Raw genomic sequence first — 18508 nt, 5'->3', positions numbered from 1 at the left:
ACTAGTCATCGCGGATACTTTCGTTTTCTCGGGTTGAGGGCGTCATTGACCGTGTAAGGCGGCAAAATATTGATTGAGGTTAGATCGGATGTCGAACGCCTACACCCAGAAAATCCATTACGAAAATAAGCTACCAAATCTTTAGTAATGCAAACATTTGTAGAATGTACATATTTTCTGTACATATTACTAACCATGTGTAAAATTAATGTCAGATGCAATACACATCACTACCAACGATTGGTACATTTTACTACACGGTGCTCGTAAATTTGACGATTGTCATTCTGGCAACCGCGAAAAGAATGAAGTGACATCATTTCTAATTTCACCGTGCGAATAGCAACAGCATGAAGGTAAATGATTTTGAATTATTTTCAATCATGTATTAATGGAAGATTTATTACAGGAAACCTACGTACATATTACGACGTTTGGACGGCTGATGGAGATCATATGCAACTTTTGTGGTGTTGATTCTTCGGAAATCCGAAGCGAAGCCTGCGAATCGACAACATGTAGCATCAGCAACCGGCGTTATTTATTTTTAGCTAAGCTAGGGAACATAACTTTGTATCGAGGACTTTGTAATTGAAACAGAAATAAATATATTTAAGTGTCATTTGACTCTTCAAGCTTACCATAAGCGTTTTAAAAAGCCACCCCGAAGTCCCTGAACTGTAACTTATGTTGAACCAACGTTGAACCGACATCTTATACTGGGTTATACTGGCTGATTTGACATTTGTTTACCATTGTTATCGCGTAATATGTATGAATAATTCATATTGCAAAAATTGACTAATCATTGGTAATATTTACCAAAAAATTCGTCATATATACCAATGTTTCCTAAGAGTGTAGCTGTCACGATATTGAAGACCCTTATTCAAGGCGTTGTACTATAGGTGGACCGCAATGTCAAAATTGCTGTTCGGCCATTGCTCACGAAAAAACAAATTTGTTTACAAAACAAGTCGTATCTTTTGGTGACAAATGCATTCGTTGGCAAAATAGCTGCTCGCGCTTTATTGTCGAATCATAACAGTGCAGAAGGATGTTTTAGTATATCTTTTCGCCTTTCTTTCCAAGCAAAATGTACTTCTGTTTGGCTCCCATCGGCGGGGAAAAGAGTACTATCAGCTTACGGCGATGGTGACAAAAAATAACGCTGATTGTGGCTCCACTGATTTCGCTCAGGGAGGAGGAGAATGCTGTGCATATAACGGGAAGGAGATCCGGAAAGGGCCGTTACAAGTAATTGGCTAGAGCAAAAGGAGGTTGTGCACTATATTCCACAAATATATATTTGCTTATTTTTTCCTTCAATTATTTTCCTTAGCGAGTTAACATTGAAATCATAACCACACACCCAAACAAAAAGTAAATAATTCTGAAAGTTACGTCTCGCTACTCGTCTCACGTCATGTCTTGAAAGTGTCAAGAACGAAACACCTATAGTTCAGCATCTTGCCCTTATTGTCAATAATTTTGATCGTGTAAGGTGCCTATTGGGCACCTTATCGCCATCAATATCGCCATCAACCCGAGACAACGAAAATATCCGCGATGGCTAGTGGCGACATTCGAGTTTGGGATCCAAACTATTCTCCATCAGATTAGAAGGCTAAAAGGCAATTTTCAATTGGTAAAATTTGAATGAAAATACTACTTGGTATTATTTAATTAGTTGAAGCGCGTAGTCCTAACTCTAACTTAACCTATTTTCTATGAATTTTCAGATATTCCTACTAAAATTTATTATTATTATATAACGTCAGTTTCAGATTCAATTTTTGTATGGGATTTTCTCACCACTTGCAGAAAAAAAATGATTTGCATTCATATAGAATACTAATTTGATTTGGAAAAGTTAATTTTCATTCATAATTTACACTTTAAAACTCGTTTTTCCTTCTCAAAAACACATCATAATACTCACTTCACAAATGCAGACTGATACTTTCAGTTTCAGGGATGCCAGATTATTTTAGATTGCGAAAATATATGCAAATTATATTATCTGCAAGTAAATGTTTTTATTCGATAAATAAGACTATGACATTAGAACCCCGATTATCTCCCAGCAAACATTAAATCGTATAATTTTGCACGTACCAAGTCTTACAAGAAATCCGAATAAATCATAATCGCATATAATATCAATCAAAGTATGTATCGTGTATATTTGAAATCGCATAAATTGTAAAAACTCGATTTTATATACCCTTATCAAATTAAGTCGCAATTCGGTATAATGAACATCAATTTTATGATGTACATTGTCGTAAAATATATTTAATCCGCATCATATGCGTATATTACGCTGATGCAGTTTGTGTGTCGTATAAGCGTATAATTTAAATCGATTTAGTACTGTAGTAAATCGTGTTGCATGCTGAAGGAAATCATGGAACAGTAAATCATATTAGATCCCAATAAAGAACATATTACATCATATTGAAATGTCAATGAAATGCTGATGCACTCGAAAGTTTTAACCGCTGTTGAATTTCAGATAGTCGCACGAGATAGCTGGTGGATGATAATCCAGACGACCGGAGTTCGAACCCACATCGGAGCAGTTTTCACCAAACATAAATACCATTGCCATTTTAAACATTCATATTCCACTCCCAACACAAGTCAATCAAACAATTATTATTTCTACAAACATAAATACTCATATATAAAAATGGCGATTCGTGAGGCTATAACAAACATTTTACGAAAAAATTTTGCGCCATTTGTTTTATTTTCTATGTCTGTAATAAATCATATATGAGTATGGCAAAAGTCGTATTTGGTGCTTTGACAATTCATGAATATATTCATATTAGATCGCAATTCAGTTTCAACATAATCGCTATTATAGCCTGTCAAAGTTGCATATTCATCCAAACAAATTCGGTAAGCATTTGGCATGTATGTATATAGCCTCCACTTTTGCATGCATATGCCAGTTAGGCGCATTATATGTCAACCAAATTTTAGGGCATATGATGTTATACATACGCTTGTTATGCGATTTAATGTTTGCTGGGCTGTATTTGTATCTGTACCCCGATTATCTGTATCTGTATCTATTTCTGTATTGATAAAACATAGTTTCTATGTTTAAACATCATTCCGACTATTCGCGGATAATCGGGATTCTACTGTAACTTGAATTAACACGTGATGTTTTTTCACCTGTGATTTTCCCAGATCTTCTCATTCCCCAAATTTTATAGCGGAGTGTGAAGAAACACACAACTTAGACTAAAGTGGCTGCCCCGCTCGCTAGCGCAGAGAATGACCGAGTTCAATGTTAAAAAATTCCTAAGACGTTGTTAATTTTCATTCACTCTCTCACCATTACATTATCAGTTTACTTTGAGGTTTTGATATGTATCGCGTAAAGTACTGTATTTTGCTATTTTAGGTACAGTAATTTACATTTAATGCGACATTTTTCTAATTGGACAGACATGTATGCGACACGTTTAGTTAGACATTTTTGTGAACATCGAGTTCGGGCCCAAATTATGGCCACACATTGAAATTCGCCGCCAGACGTCGACGCTGTACCACTCTCATCTTCAATGTCCAATTACTGGCCAAATCGCCTCCAATGCGACACTGAGTGGTTCTCCGGCATGTCGCATTGAATGTAAATTACTGTATCAGTTTTCCAAACCAAAAGCTTTCATTTATGATTCCTACAATTTCAGAAGTACAGTAATTTACATTTAATGCGACATTTTTTTAATTGGACATACCTGTAATGCGACACGTTTAATTGGACATGTTTACATCTAATTGGACTGAGGTGAATCCGCACTGACAGTGGTTAGTGTCGACGTCTGGTGGCGACTTTCAATTTGGGACAAAACTCGATAGTGTAATCTATATCAGATTAGAAGGCACGTAGCCAGTTTTGAAATAATAAAATTTGAATGAAAATTTGTACACCATGTTAATTAATTACTTGAAACACGTATTTTTGATTCTTATTTAATCGATTGTCTATACACTTCTGATATTTTGACTGAAGCCTTTCATTATATATAATATAAAATTGTTCTCAAACACGATTTTCGTATGAGGTTTTTTTACCCCATGTAAAAAAAGTGTATTTCATTTAAATAGAATACTAATTTGATACGAATAAGATAATTTTTATTCATAATTTTAATTTTGAAAACGTGTTCATTCCGCCTGAAAATTAATTACTATCTTGGACGCTCCCAAAATCATGAAACGAAGCTCAGTGCCGTCAACGCGAATATCAACAAACACAGCACAAACGAAAAACAGAATGTGAAAAACAAGTTAGAACCAGAGAAGAAAAACATCAAAATGGACTCAGAATAACATTTTGATAAATCGTGGTGAGAGTGTTCTACAAGTGGCTGACGAAACGGGCCTTCCACGGTCGATAGTTTACGGAATCGAGAAGCAAGAAATAGCATTGCGGTATTGCAAGGCGTTGGTCAACTAAACTATCCCCTGATTTCGAGATAATAATAGGAAATATAAAGGTAGAGAAACCAGATGCCGAAATCGACACAACTATCGTTAAGGAAGAATATGATGTGAAACTTAAAAATACGAATGCAATCACTCAGCCCATGGCGCCGAAGAAATTAACCAAGAACATTCATAAACTTATCAAAAAAGGTTTAGATGGATATTTTAACGTTATTTCCGCATGTTCTTATCTATATTAATTAATTGCAGCCTCAAAACACAAATCTCATTTACGATATGGATTAAAGGATGTTCAAGTGCGTCCGCGGAATAATGAAACAGGGAAAGCAATGTGTATATTGTGTGTTGAAATGGAGGTTGCAATTTATAAAAAAGTTGAATAAAGTCAAATATCTAATCGGAAGTCTCTAATTCGCATCTCAATTTTTACAGGATTGTCATTTTCGCTGCAGAAAAGTGGAAATCATGTGTCACTTGCCATCTGTTTGTGAGAAACGCAATATCCCATATTGCTATACGCCGAGTCGGAAGACTTGGGAGCAGCAGTGGGTGTGAAATGAGGCACAGTCGCAATACTAATCCGAGAGCAGCCCAATTATCAGGAACAGTTCGATAAACTAAAAGTGAAGAATCAATGCCGTCAACACGAATATACCATTGTGCGAGTTTTTACAACACGATAAATTTTTAGGAGTATTTTCAACCATTTTTCCAATCAAAACAATTTATGGTGTTACAACCAATCATTTTGTATTTTTGTTATCATGCCATATACTTAATTAAAATTCACTATTGTTATTCGTCAAGAAGGCGAATAATTTCATTTTCATATTCGTTTTTCATTTTTCGGCTTCCACTAATTTACGGTCATCACCAACAGCAATAAGAACATTTTTGAGTACATCCATGATGCTGATAGCCTACTTATAATCATTGCGTTTTTCGGATTGACTGCTCCAAGAGTACATATAACCGAAGTACTAAGATCACACTCAGCACTTTCGTTAGTATCGCAATCTTGCTCTTCATGGTCGGCCTCGAAAAAGTCACCACCAGAGGCAATATACTTGGCCAATTGCTCGTCGGTATATATTTGCTTAGCCACTCTTGAACTTCTTCTTCGGTCAGTTCGTAGTTTGGATCAACGAGTTGCACTACTTTAGAAAGCAACACACGGGGGTCACTTGTTGGTGAAGAAATTGTGAAATCGTTGAACGAGTTATAGTTTTGATCTTGACTTAAGAGATTGCGCCAACAGTTAGCAATCGTTTCTGGAGTTACAGTGGCCCACGCATCAGTCGCTAGTTGAATAGCATCATAAAGGCTAAATGATTTGATAACTTCTGTAACTGGGCGATCGCTGTCAGTTTCTAACAGAACACGGCGCAGAAAATTCGATTTATAGATAACTAAAAAATAAAAATAATATTCACTAACTTGGACTCGAAAATGTAATGACATTATTACCCTTAAAAGCATTGATGATTCCTTGATCCATAGGCTGAAGAAAGCTTGTCACATTTGGAGGAAGAAAGATCACCTGAATTTCTGCGTCATCCACTTGAAACTTATCTTTACTGCAATGTGCGGTGCAATTATCTAGAATTAGAAGCGCATTAGTCGGTCTATTCTGTGCAGCTGCCTTCCGTTTGATCTCAGGAACGAAAACGGAGTAGGACCAATCAGTAAACGTCGCACTAGTTTGCCACGCTTTCTTATTTGAAAAATAGTGTATCCCATCAGGCACGCCTTGCGTTTTCAAGCACCTAGGATTTGATGCGCGGCCAAGCACTTGTAAGGGTAATTTGTGGCTACCACTTGCATTGCTGCAAGGTGTAATTGTCAGTCTCTCCTTCAACGACTTGCGTCCGGGTGCAGTTTTTTCGCTAGAACTAACCAATGACTTTGTAGGCAAGGCTTTCACAGACTATGTTCTTATCTTTGATGGTGAGGACATTATACTGTCGTCTCTTGAATTCCACTGGACGGTCATTTTGATCAGGCTTGCTGTTAGCTTCGCTGACGGTGATTTGTTCTAAAGCAATAGAACAGCTCGAATGAATGTTGGCCGGTAGTAGATCTTCTAAATGTTCATCTAAATATTCTCCTTGCATGTATCCTTCACCAATGTCTACGAAAATTGAGTCCATTTTGCTGTTTTTCTTTTCTGGTTCTAACTTGTTTTTCACATTCTGTTTTTCGTTTGTGCTGTGTTTGTTGATATTCGCGTTGACGGCACTGAGCTTTGTTCCACGATTTCGGGAGCGTCGAAGATAGTAAATAATTTTCAGGCGGAATGAACACGTTTTCAAAATTAAAATTATGAATAAAAGTTAACCTATCCGTATCGAATTAGCATTCTATTTAAATAAAATACACTTTTTTTTACAGGTGGTGAAAATATCTCATACGAAAATTGTGTTTGAAGACAATTTCAATTTTAATGAAAAGTTTCAGTCAAAATATCAGAAATGTATGGACAAACGGTTCAATAAGAGTAAAAAATACCTGTTTCAAGTAATTGAATAACATAATGTAGAAATTTTCATTCAAATTTTAACATTTTAAAACTGCATTCGTGCCTTCTAATCTAATAGAGATTATACTATCTAGTTCGGAGCCCGAATTGAAAGTCGCCACCAGACGTCGACACTGACCACTGTCAGCGTGAATGTCCAATTACAGGTCACAATCTCCTCTAATGCGACACTGAGTGGTGCCTCGACATGTCGCATTAAATGTAAATTACTGTATATAAATTTTAATTGCAAGCGCAAAAAAGACTAACAAACATTAAATGTCCGCTTGCAAATCTGGCAACTCAGTCTGGCAGTCCGTGAGGTAAAACGTCATCATCATGCATCCATATGAAATGTCACGATATTGATGCCCGAAAATCAGAAAATCCGGATTTCTGCGTTGTCGGCCATGTTCAGCTTCCATTATGCTCTCAAATGTCATCATATTGTCAATAAATTTGACCGTGTAAGGTCCGCTTATGGGCTAAGGTTGATAAAATTGATATGACGGGATGATGAAAATCAGGATTTTCTGATCTCGCTCCATCATTACAGTAACAGGACAGAAACACTATCATTCGAAGTGTCTAGAATACTGTGCGACATCTTGTGTTAAAATCTATGTTTGTGAGATAATGTACTCTCTATCAGGTTAGTGGGCCCAAAGGCTATTTTAAATTCTTAAAATTTGAATGAAAATTATTACCTACTTAACACTCCTATACTCGCGCATTGGTCTGTCAGACCGAGAAATCATAATTCGTTCATTTATCAGAAAATATCAACACTACGACTTTGCGATTCTCTCTAGCTTCGTTATTGGTCGTTCGTCATCGTTTAGCGTATCGCATGTGTTGGTAAGAAGGGGACGTGTGTCACTTTTTTACACATTCGGCCTGGGACACCGACGCGAGTATAGGAGTAACTTTTTTGGACAAGTGTCTTTTTTCATATTCTAGAATATTGTTGAATGAAATGTATAAATTAATGTTAGTGGCGTGGACTATTTATTGAATATAATGCATAAGATCATTACCGGACTATTCTTATTTTATTTCAATCCCATTTTTAACTGGATTGAACGGATCCATATATTAACTATTCGTCGATATATTCGTCGTTAGATTCATACTTTCAAAAGCAAAATATAAATGTTTGACTTTCGTATAGTTATTCGCTAAATATAATGGTCATACATATACACACTTGTGAAAGAATTGCACTTGTGGAAGAATTGTGAACAGTAAACTGTAAACTAATCGGTAGCTTATGGTAATTTTTAACAGTTACAGTTTCGGGGATATTTTTTTTTATAATAGACAATATCGACAAGAAAACAAAAAAAAGAAAAGTTCCTAGAAATCCTTTTATTTTTATCTTTTTATGCCTCATCTAAAAAAAGGCATTATTCTTAGTTTACCAAGAAAACAGAGCAAAGAATATTAGAAATGTGCAAACTTTATATTGCAGAACATTTATCATCTGGTAATTATCTAGAAGGTCGTTATACATTCTTCTCTTCGATAAAAGACCCGAAAAACACGCAACAACTGCATGAAATGTAAAAAATATGTTTGTTTCGAGCATGCAGTTATGCTATGTTCTGATTCTTACTCCAATGAAACCACAATCGATTAATACGTTTTTATGTTATTTTATAGCTCTTTATACTTCCATGAATTATATTCAGTTGCTTACTTTTACAACAGTGAAAAATTCGAATTTCGTTATTTGTGTTAGAGTATCAAAAATTACTCTATTTTGATGAGGCTGAATTAGATGACCATTAAAACATAATAAAGAAGAAGAAAACATATTTTTTGGAGTTTTTTCATTCAATCATACCCTCTTCTTCAAATAAATGCCAGTAAAGCCTGAAAAATACACAATGACAACATTACAGAGAAGTTCAATTTTCGGTCTGTGACACCGTGCGCGAGTATACGTGTTATGATTTTGCACACGAGTACAGGAGGGTTAATCAGTTTTCAATTATTTTTCTGAAATCCCTACTGAAAAGAATGATTTTTTTATAAGGAATAAAATTACCACCAGATATTATTTTAGTTCAAGATTTTTTCACTATTTATGGTAACAAGTTTCTCAATTACATAGAGCAACATATTTGATGTGAAAAAATAGTTTTCATTTCTGTTTTTAATTTTAATAGTTTGTTCATTCCACCTGAAAATCCTTTATCATTTTCGCTTCATAACGATGGAGCGCGAAGCTTAAATCTTAATTCGCGATGGCGGCCGTACAGTGTTGACATCTATTGCTCAAATACGTGTGTGGAGCATACGGATAAGATACGGTTTCGACATCTAAGAAGGTACAGGGTAACTTCGATATAACGTACATTTTACTTTCAAAATTGTACGTTGTTTCGAATTGTACGTTATATCGAAGCATAATAAAGAACTCAGAAATGTAGCTTATATTACTTTATTGTGTTGCTGTTTACGTAAGGTTAATGAATAAATTCAGCTAGAAGACGAAGCCAACCTTTCTCATGTTTCCCTTTGTACTGTTGATTAAAATTTGATTCATTTAGAATCCGGAATCACAAAAAAGTTGTACTTCGGGATTGGTCAAAGGTACAAATCAAGCTTTAGTATCAAAATACAGATAATTTATTGTTCTTTCAGAAAAACAATATTAAAAAAATTATTTCTTTGGACTTTGAAAATATGTACGTTATTTCGAAGTAAAATGTACGTTATATCGAGTGACGTTATATCGAGGGTACGTTATATCGAAGTTTCCCTGTATTAGATGGTAATGAATCAAGCATGAACTATTAAAATTACTATGATAAAATACAGTTTTAAATTGAACATTCCCTTACCTAAGCGTATCCAGTGTGTTCATATTTCTACACACAACATATCTTCACTAAGTCATATAATTACACACGTTAATTGCTGAACATTTTCCATACCACACACGTGTTGAAACCTTTACTAGAACAATTGTGTTCCCAAGCGTCGAAGAACGGACCCAATAATCGATTTTCGTGCAGCGCATCGAATTTCATCGAACTCACAGTGCGTTGTGCAATTATGTTCTTTCCCGCGCAGCATTATGCAAGTAGGGGAAATCAGGGTGAAACCGGCACCCTTAGGATTTCCACATATTTCCAAGACCTCCCATGTTTCTTCGATTTCGAATCGTTAAAAAACCTCTCTTCAACTATTCATGAACCATTCTACAGTACAGAAAATCTGTTTCTGTGCGATTTTCTGTTCTTGTGCAGTTTTTTTGTGCGGTATATGAAAAGAAGCATATTTGACGAGGTTATTGTCCATTAATTTTTTTTTTCGATGTTTTATATGCATTTTAGTTCGAAAAAAAGAACATATTTGCGTCTAAATTATTCACTTGTTGAAAAATTCCCATCCTTCCATAAAATGCTCTAAGTTGCGCATGACGTGATTCCTAACAGCAAAAAGTTTCGAAATGAACTAAAAGCACAACACAGCCACGCGCATTCGGAAAGGCAAACTGTCCCATCGCAAAGCAGGGAAACAAAAAGGAATCGAACGGTGAACGGCGGGGATTAGAGCTATTTTCTTGAAGGAAACTTTTTTTATGCGGTTTTTATCTACTGCATAAGAACAGTTTTTTTTAATTGTGTACCGAACACGATTTTTTAAAGCTACTGGTGAAGTTTTGCACGATTTTTTATACGTTTTTTGCCTGTATCTGTGTGATTTTTTGAGTTCAATTCGAAATTTGATAGAATACAAAAAATGATGTTTTTAGGTGAAATAAATGGGAGTGCGGGTGAGATCGACTCCTTGTCGGGTAAAACCGACACTTTTAAAGAAACGAATACAAGTATTAATTCACAATAATTTCAAAGTATCAAGATGCTATCCATATACTATGTAGACACTTTGAGAGGGGAAAGGGCGGATTGTTGAAGAATGGATGTATTTGGATTGCTCAAATTTTGAATGATAAAAAAGCAAACAAATTAATGTATTTCAACTGCAAGAAAAATTTGTTCACTGATGGTTTTTTGTACCCCACAGCTGTCGCTGTTGATACAGTTTTATGTTTACGAAACGAATGTTTCAGATTTCGGTCTAGAAATTTCAGCCAGCACCTATGTTTTTCGTATTGAAAGGAATTTTCACTTTGTTTTTTTCTGGCCAATTCAAACGTCAGATGGTTCTCAAGATCAAGCAAGAGATGGATAAATTACTGATTCTTATCCTGATCCGGAGTACACACGAAAGTTTTGATCCCAGCTTAGGTGAGCATCCACGTGAGCTGTACCAATGGGCGTTGATCGAAGGGATACCATGAGCTCTACCAGGCTTATTTTTGTTGACATGCCCGATCCAATCTTGGGTTTTGCTATTTTATCAGTCCAGCTCTGCCGGTTTGTCTTCCAAATATAAACACGAGGCATCTACAAAAAGTAAGAACGAATTTTTCCTGACAATGCAACAAAACCAGGTGTCGGTTTCACCCTGACTGAAGGTGTCGGTGTTACCCCGAATGGACTCGGAATTTCAAAATAATGTTTTCGAGGAATAAAATCACCTACCGTCTCACAAAATACACTGAACAGAGATCTAAGATGAATTAAGCTCACAAAAGTATTGAATCTTCCAAAATTTTTCGGCTAAAACACTCAAATTCCTCTAGCGAAATTTACACGGACTAACTCATGTTCGCTGGCACTTTTTTGTTGTTTGTTTTGACAGTAGAGCGACTTCCGCAGTTTTGGGGTGACTCGAAACGAAAGAAATGACAATTGTGTACAATGGGCATCGGGAATTTTTCAAACTATTGCTTCTAATTGATAAAATCAGGAGGTGTCGGTTTTACCCACATTGTCGTTTTTTTTTCCTGATTTCTCATACGTTTTCACTCGTTTTATTTTTCTCCTATCAAGTTGGTCTACTTTATGTTATTTGATTACCTAAAACATGTAGTCCTGAAGCTTACATAACTATTTGTCTATACATTTCCACTTTGTTTCACCAAAATTTACCAATGTAATATAACATCATCAGACACAGTTTTCGTTAAATATGCTTTTGCAATCTCGAAAAAACCTCTTATTTCATTACATAGAATACATATTCAATACGGAAAAGTAAATTTTCATTCATAATTTTTATTTTAAAAGTATATTTATTCCACCTCATAATCCATAATCATTTCCATCTCCCAACGAATGTACACGAAGCTTAATGCCGTGTACGCGAAAATACTCTTAAAAATCATAAACCGAATTGGATTCCGATTCCAATAATACGAAAGCAAAAGCAGCAGGTTTTCCATTTTATTAGTTTTTATTTTTAGATTTTCAAAAACAATACTCGGAACTTGACAGTTCAGTATGGTTGTATTGGTGAACCAAAATGCAAACCCGTGAAACATTTCAGTGCGAGCCCAACAGCTTTTGGGATGGACCTAGAGCGAAACTAGGTTGAAACTGAGTGAATAAAAAAAACGTTTTTAAAACAGTTATGTTGGAACTCGTGTGACCCTAGGTTGGAACTGAACAAAAACGAATTCGCTATCACTAAAGCATTTTCCCGGTGAAAATGCACGTATTAGAAATATATCTAAACTCTTATTTTCAAGTTTCCCAAAAAACACTCCGCCGTTGTGATTGGAATTGAGATGGTGCACCCGTGATGAATAATTGAATATATTGAATGATCGATTGGTTTCAGAGGAGTTATCTTGGTTGCCTTCTCAGGTTTCTCACAGTTAAAAGTGGGCAGACTGGCGATAAGAAAAAATGCGTTAGATAAATAGTATGTATTCGATTTCAGTCCAATTAATTATGCAGGTTTTCCTTCTCAGGATTCCTAAAGACAGTGTTGAAATCATCTTCGCTAAGCTCAAATGCATAGATTTTCGGGCTAGGTTGCATCGAAAACCTATATATTCCAAACGAGAATCAAAATGACATTCTTGCAAAGTTCGTTTCATCGAACTCTGGCGTTTTTGTTCTCTGAATGGTCCAGCTTGACTATTTTTTTTATTTTTAAATTTTGACTCAATATCAATGCCAGAACGAATATTGTTTCGGATGTGATGAATATCATTTTGTTGCTTTTGATATTCAAAGTATAAATTACAGCGAAGTTATGAGCCCCACTCAATGCCGTATTCATTCATTATTGCAATTTTGTTCATCCATCAGTGATATGAACAAAATGAACTCGTTTGTTATTGTCATCAATACAATGAGGGCAGTGTGTTTCAAGCTGAGTCACAGGAGGGTTGTGTCCGAGACACAACCGCATATCTGACGTAGAATTCCGTTAGGCTATCTGTTACATGCTGATTTTGGATATGTTTGAAAAATTACATTGTTAAACTCTTCGATAGTGATTTGGTGGCTCTGAAAAGGGCCGTTTTGTCTGGTTGTTAGGTATTGTTTGTTCACTGTTCGAGTGATAATGATAGAAAGATGGTGATTAGTAATTTGATGGTGCGTATCACGATAGAAGATGCCTAAGTGAAATGAGATGAAAGCCGCCCTCTGTGGCCCTGGACTAGGTTATGTGTTATGTACGGATAAAATAAGGAAAGAAAAAACCTCATCAATGTAATATAAGATAATTATCATTATCGAAAACGAAGTTTTCTCACCAGAAAAAAAAAGTTTTATTTTTTATAGAGAAAATATATTTGAAATGGAAAAGGTAATTTCATTTATAATTCTTACTTTCTAAGTGTTTACCCATCCCATTTCCATTTTCGCGTATGCAATCAGCAATGCCCACGCTAGTTACAATGAGCACTATCCATTTGTGCGCGTCGTTAGTCAAATATCGACCACGAGGTTATCTACATGCTGATTTCCCCCAGACACCTTGGATTTGAAATCTCTGTTAGGAAATACATGTCGGCAGAAACAAAAGCTCCCCCTACTTTCATGTAATTGCAATGCCGATTACCCCCAGGCAGCTTGGTTTTCATGTCTCTGTTAGGGAATACACTTCGATGGGAACAAAAGTTCCCTCTACTTTGATGTGCCGATTTCTCCGTATCTTCAATTTCGACCAATCAGAACGAGGTATTTCCGTTTGGAGATTTTTTGATTGTTTGCTAGCTAGTTTCATATGTTATTAATATATTATCAATTGTGATGAATTGTTATGGAGTGCTCAGATCGATTGATGCAAATGTCTCGTAAATCCATCAGGAAATAACTGACCAATAATTGTAAGTACATGAGCCGTCGCATGTGTCGTCAATTTCGACCAATCAGAAGTGGGTATTTCCTTTAGGATAGAGGTTGAGATTTTCCAATTTTTCGATGGTTAGTTTCATGACATATATAATTTTATTCAATGTAAAAAATTGTTATGGAGTGCCGAAATAGATTGACACAAAAATCTCAACAATCCATCATTAAATAACTGAGCAATAAGCATTTTAAATTGGACAATTTTCACGATTTGCTCGATTTTCGATTTTCAACTTGTACCCCAATATGTTCCCGAAAGACGTAATCCTACGTCAAAAAAGTCATTTACACTGCAATAAAATCTCATTTGTTACCCGTGAATATTTGTTGATATTCTAAGACACTGCCTAAATATAATCTCTGGCGCGTGTTGTGACATATAAGATTTTCAGATTTTTTTTTCTACGAATGGTCGATAGTGCCGTTTACATAGTCACATCACTTACCTCAGTGAATCCTGATTCATACCTATCCCTACTAGCAACTATCCCATGCTTCAGATTCACTAGGGAACCACGCTATAGAAGCGAGCCTTCTGGCCTTCGGGCGGCGAATATTATACTAACTTAACTACCTTTCTCCTGGTGACTGTAAGGACGTGGCTGGCGTCGTTATTGACTATTTAAAGTTCGAATCATTGGAACTTGCACAATGAGAATGATTTGGTACTCCCAAGCGTCATTCAGTGTGTTCTTTGTGTAGTTTTACTGGTTCAGGTCAATCACGGAGAGCAACTACGAATTGTACAGTCTACCTAAGCTCAAGCTATATCTAAACTCTTATTTCCGTATTACCTTATGGCAACAATAAAAGTGGTTAATACGCGCTTTTCTCACTAGTCTTCAGATATAACAACAATGTTATCGATAAAAATATACTAACCTCTGGTAGTGATGTGGGACAGTTGGCAATATGTACAAAAAAAATTGTAAATTCTACTGATGTTTGCATTACCAAAGATATTTGGTAGTTTTCTACCGAGGATTTATTTAATTGTAATAAATGCAAAGTTCAAAAGTGCGCTCATACTGTCGTGAAACTCCATTTTGTTTTGGATTCGAATGGGTGATACATTCTCTAGATCTAACGAGTTGCACAAGGTGGATCACAAGTTAACTTATGATTCGATTGTTCATAAATTTATCAAGGATGAGATAGATCATAGACTACGAATGAATACTTTTGCATATGCCGGTGCATCAGTCATGGTGGGTGGCTCGCCACTCCCAAAAAGATTTACAGAATTAAATTATGGTGAAATACAATACATACTTTAGCTGAAGTATCTCCCTACATTGAGCGTTTATCGAAAGATATTTATAGTTGTATTTCGCACAGCTCAAAGCGATCAATTACGTTTAACTCAATTCAGTGGTTATAAAACAGGCTGAACATAGTTTTTAATAGTAAAGTGAATAGAACACATTATATGGATTGGAATTCAATCGCTCTACAGTGATTTATTTCGTTAAACTAGTTATAGCAAACGTTGGCAGCCAACGCTGAATTCTAGTCTCGCATCCCCTTCTTGCCACCAGTTCGATCCGGATCGATCTTGTACCCGTAACATTAATTAATTAATTAAATTCTGCTAAAAGAAGTAACGAGTAAACGCTATAATCGCTGTACACTATTTGTTTTGATGTCAATGAATAGAAAAATGTACGGTCCATGCAATATTGAAATGTTGTAAATAAGGAGGAAACTATAAAAAATCTGTTGAAATATTAAGGTTAAACCATGAAATTGTGTACAGTGGAACCCCCATTATCCGCGAGCGGATGATCCGCGGTGCGGTTTATCCGCAAAGCGAGTTCCATAGTAATTCTATGAACCTACCCTGAATTTGTCAATAAGTGGTAGGTTTTTGTTCTTCTGATTTGGTCATCACTTTCACATTATTTGACTACTGGTGTACACGTCCTTACAGATGGATAGTTCAATGACTCCTGTATTGATAAAACATTGTTTCCATACTGAAATATCTGTTTTTTTGTGTTTGCACCTCATTTTTAGTCATTTGTTGTGTTATCCGCGATTTTCGTGATCCGCGGTGAGCTAGCCCGACTATTCCGCGGATAATCGGGGTTCCATTGTATTTATTTTGTTTTTTTAAATCATAATTTAGATTTTAGCGTTTATTTCTGGGAAAAAGAAGAAAATATTAAATTTAGAAACGGTATAAATAAATCAAAGCAAACATTTTATTTCTTCCATGTCTAATCTTTCAATTTTTCTAATCGACATGTCGGAAACACAGCCAAAAAAACTCATCGATTTGCTAGATGAAGTTTTTTCAAAACCTGAAACAGGAATAGTGAACCTAAAACTTCTACACATTCTTATCCGAGCGCTGATAGTTGGTTCCGAACTCGGTGACTATATTGTAGACGGCAACAATGTTACCAGTCCAAGCGATAGTGAAAACTTAGATGGACGATCTCCAGCGACGTCTGAATCCCTTAAACAAACATCCGATTCAGTTACTTCAGAATCCCAGCATGGTTCATCAGATGACTCAAGGCTATCTATAAGTTCGAAGGAGAACAAAGAAGAACTAAGAGAAGGAGGTGACAAGGTTTCGGAAGAGATTATTAATTTGCTGAAGGCATATTTGGTGCGTTTACAAGCCCTTGAAAAAGATGTCTCTACTTTGAAGCTTTCCCAAGCAGCGAGGCCTGTCGGATTTTTTTCTGAACTGCGTCAGCAGATGGATTCTCTGGAAACACGTTTTTGTGAAGAACAGAAACGGATTGCTAGCTTGGCTGCCGATCTTGAATGTTTAATGTTAGCAGTTGGTGAATTGCAAACGAACTCTAATAATTTGTTCCGTAATCTCGATCAAGTGGAGATTCATATAAGGAAACTAGAATGTAATCTGCGGTGTATGGAGAAGGAACGTGATCGTTTTATGGATAAAGTCCAGGTTGTTACTGAGCAGATCAATCACTTCTCTTCGGTTAAGGCCGATAAAGCTGAGGTTGATTTGGAATTGTCACTTCGTGCCTATACTACTGATTTAATGAAATACGTACCATTCGACTGTTTTCATGAAATTGTTCTTGATCTTTCCAAAAATGTGGCATTGCTCCATGAGGATATTTATAGTCAAGGAAACTGGATTCGTGACAAGTTATACGAACTGGAGATGCGTATTCGCACCAAAGCGGATCTTGCAGAATTAGAAAACGTAAAGAAACATTTGGCAAAAATAATCTCGAATTTGAAGGAAACAGAGAAATTATTGAACTCGAAGAAGCCAGGATCATCCGCAGCGATTGTCATGAAGGACACTCGAATGAACTGTTTGGCTTGCGGAGACCATGTATTCCTAGATGATTGCTTACATTTTGTACCGCAAACTAGACCATTGACAGAGGACAGCAAAACGAGAAATATATTCACGATTCGGGGAAGGAATGTTGGTGGTAAGCAGACTAAAATTGTTCCAATCGAGAAGGTCGTCAGAAAACCACAAATTACAATGATGGATATACCTTGTAAGGAGGGAAATCACAGTGAACCGAAACTGGTTGAAGGTAGTGATGGCTGCTGGTATCTGGCGGATCGGGACGTGAAATGATATTGTTTTGTTAAACCAATGTATATTTTAGATAGAATAATCCTATAATATAAAAATGTTATTGTTCTCATATAATTATAGTATTTGTTATTCTCTGGTAAACCTTGGATGGTCAAATAGTAAACAAGGGGAAAATTTCAGCGAGAGTACCAGAACCGCATCGCTCAAAACTGCACAAGTATAAACGAAAGGCTTCAAAAATACCAGAAATAAGAATAAGAAAGTAGAAAATTAAAGAAAAAATACAACTTTTAAACACATACAAAACTCTTATAATATTTTGTCCTTGGGTACGAAAGTGACCCCGTTGGCTTCGTACCACTTCAGGACATCCTCTGAATAGTGGCACGAATCTAGATCCGACCAGAGGATCGTAGGGCCCTCATGTTGCTTCAACAAAGGAAGCAGACGCTTCTCTACACACTCCTTGAGATAGATCTGCCCGTTTACAGTCCCGGTAGTCACGATCGTCGCACTGTGTTTACCACATGAGTAGATTGCTTGTCAAATCATGTATTTCTTGGCAAACTTTGAATGTTTCGGCTTCCTTACTTCCTCCGGAACATCATATTTGTACTGAGTGGTGAAGAACAGTATCCCCGGAAGCTGCCGGGAGTCCACGTTGAACATAAGTCTCATTATTCATAATGAGACAATGAGACTTTGTCATTGTCTCATCATGGATGACTTTCGTGTCTCTCCCAC

At 36.1% G+C, this 18508-nt stretch overlaps 2 protein-coding genes and 1 long non-coding RNA gene across 3 annotated transcripts in view; 1 reads left to right on the top strand and 2 right to left on the bottom strand.

Annotated features, from left to right (window-relative positions):
- The first annotated feature begins 4170 nt into the window (after nucleotides 1–4170).
- On the top strand, nucleotides 4171–5236 carry LOC129779237 (uncharacterized). The gene is made up of 3 exons (XR_008743597.1): nucleotides 4171–4662; nucleotides 4723–4847; nucleotides 4906–5236. It is a non-coding gene; the product is annotated as an uncharacterized LOC129779237 (long non-coding RNA).
- Nucleotides 5237–5245: 9 nt separating this feature from the next.
- On the bottom strand, nucleotides 5246–6312 carry LOC129779236 (tigger transposable element-derived protein 6-like). Its single transcript, XM_055786602.1, has 2 exons — nucleotides 5941–6312; nucleotides 5246–5882 (listed from the first exon to the last, which is right to left on the bottom strand). The coding sequence occupies exons 1-2, from the start codon at nucleotides 5969–5971 to the stop codon at nucleotides 5404–5406; spliced, it is 510 nt and encodes a 169-aa protein (XP_055642577.1). The 5' UTR covers nucleotides 5972–6312; the 3' UTR covers nucleotides 5246–5403.
- An 11761-nt stretch (nucleotides 6313–18073) lies between these two features.
- Nucleotides 18074–18508, bottom strand: part of LOC129773295 (forkhead box protein G1-like) — a 34328-nt gene continuing 33893 nt past the window's right edge. Inside the window, exon 3 of the mRNA XM_055776892.1 lies at nucleotides 18074–18278. Within this exon, the coding sequence (XP_055632867.1) occupies nucleotides 18074–18278 (205 nt within the window). The remainder of the gene's footprint in view (nucleotides 18279–18508) is intronic.

Source organism: Toxorhynchites rutilus, chromosome 3, assembly GCF_029784135.1.
Source record: "Toxorhynchites rutilus septentrionalis strain SRP chromosome 3, ASM2978413v1, whole genome shotgun sequence".
Lineage (NCBI taxonomy): Eukaryota > Metazoa > Arthropoda > Insecta > Diptera > Culicidae > Toxorhynchites > Toxorhynchites rutilus.
Note: the sequence above shows the minus strand (reverse complement) of the source record. Positions and strands in the feature narration are given on the sequence as shown.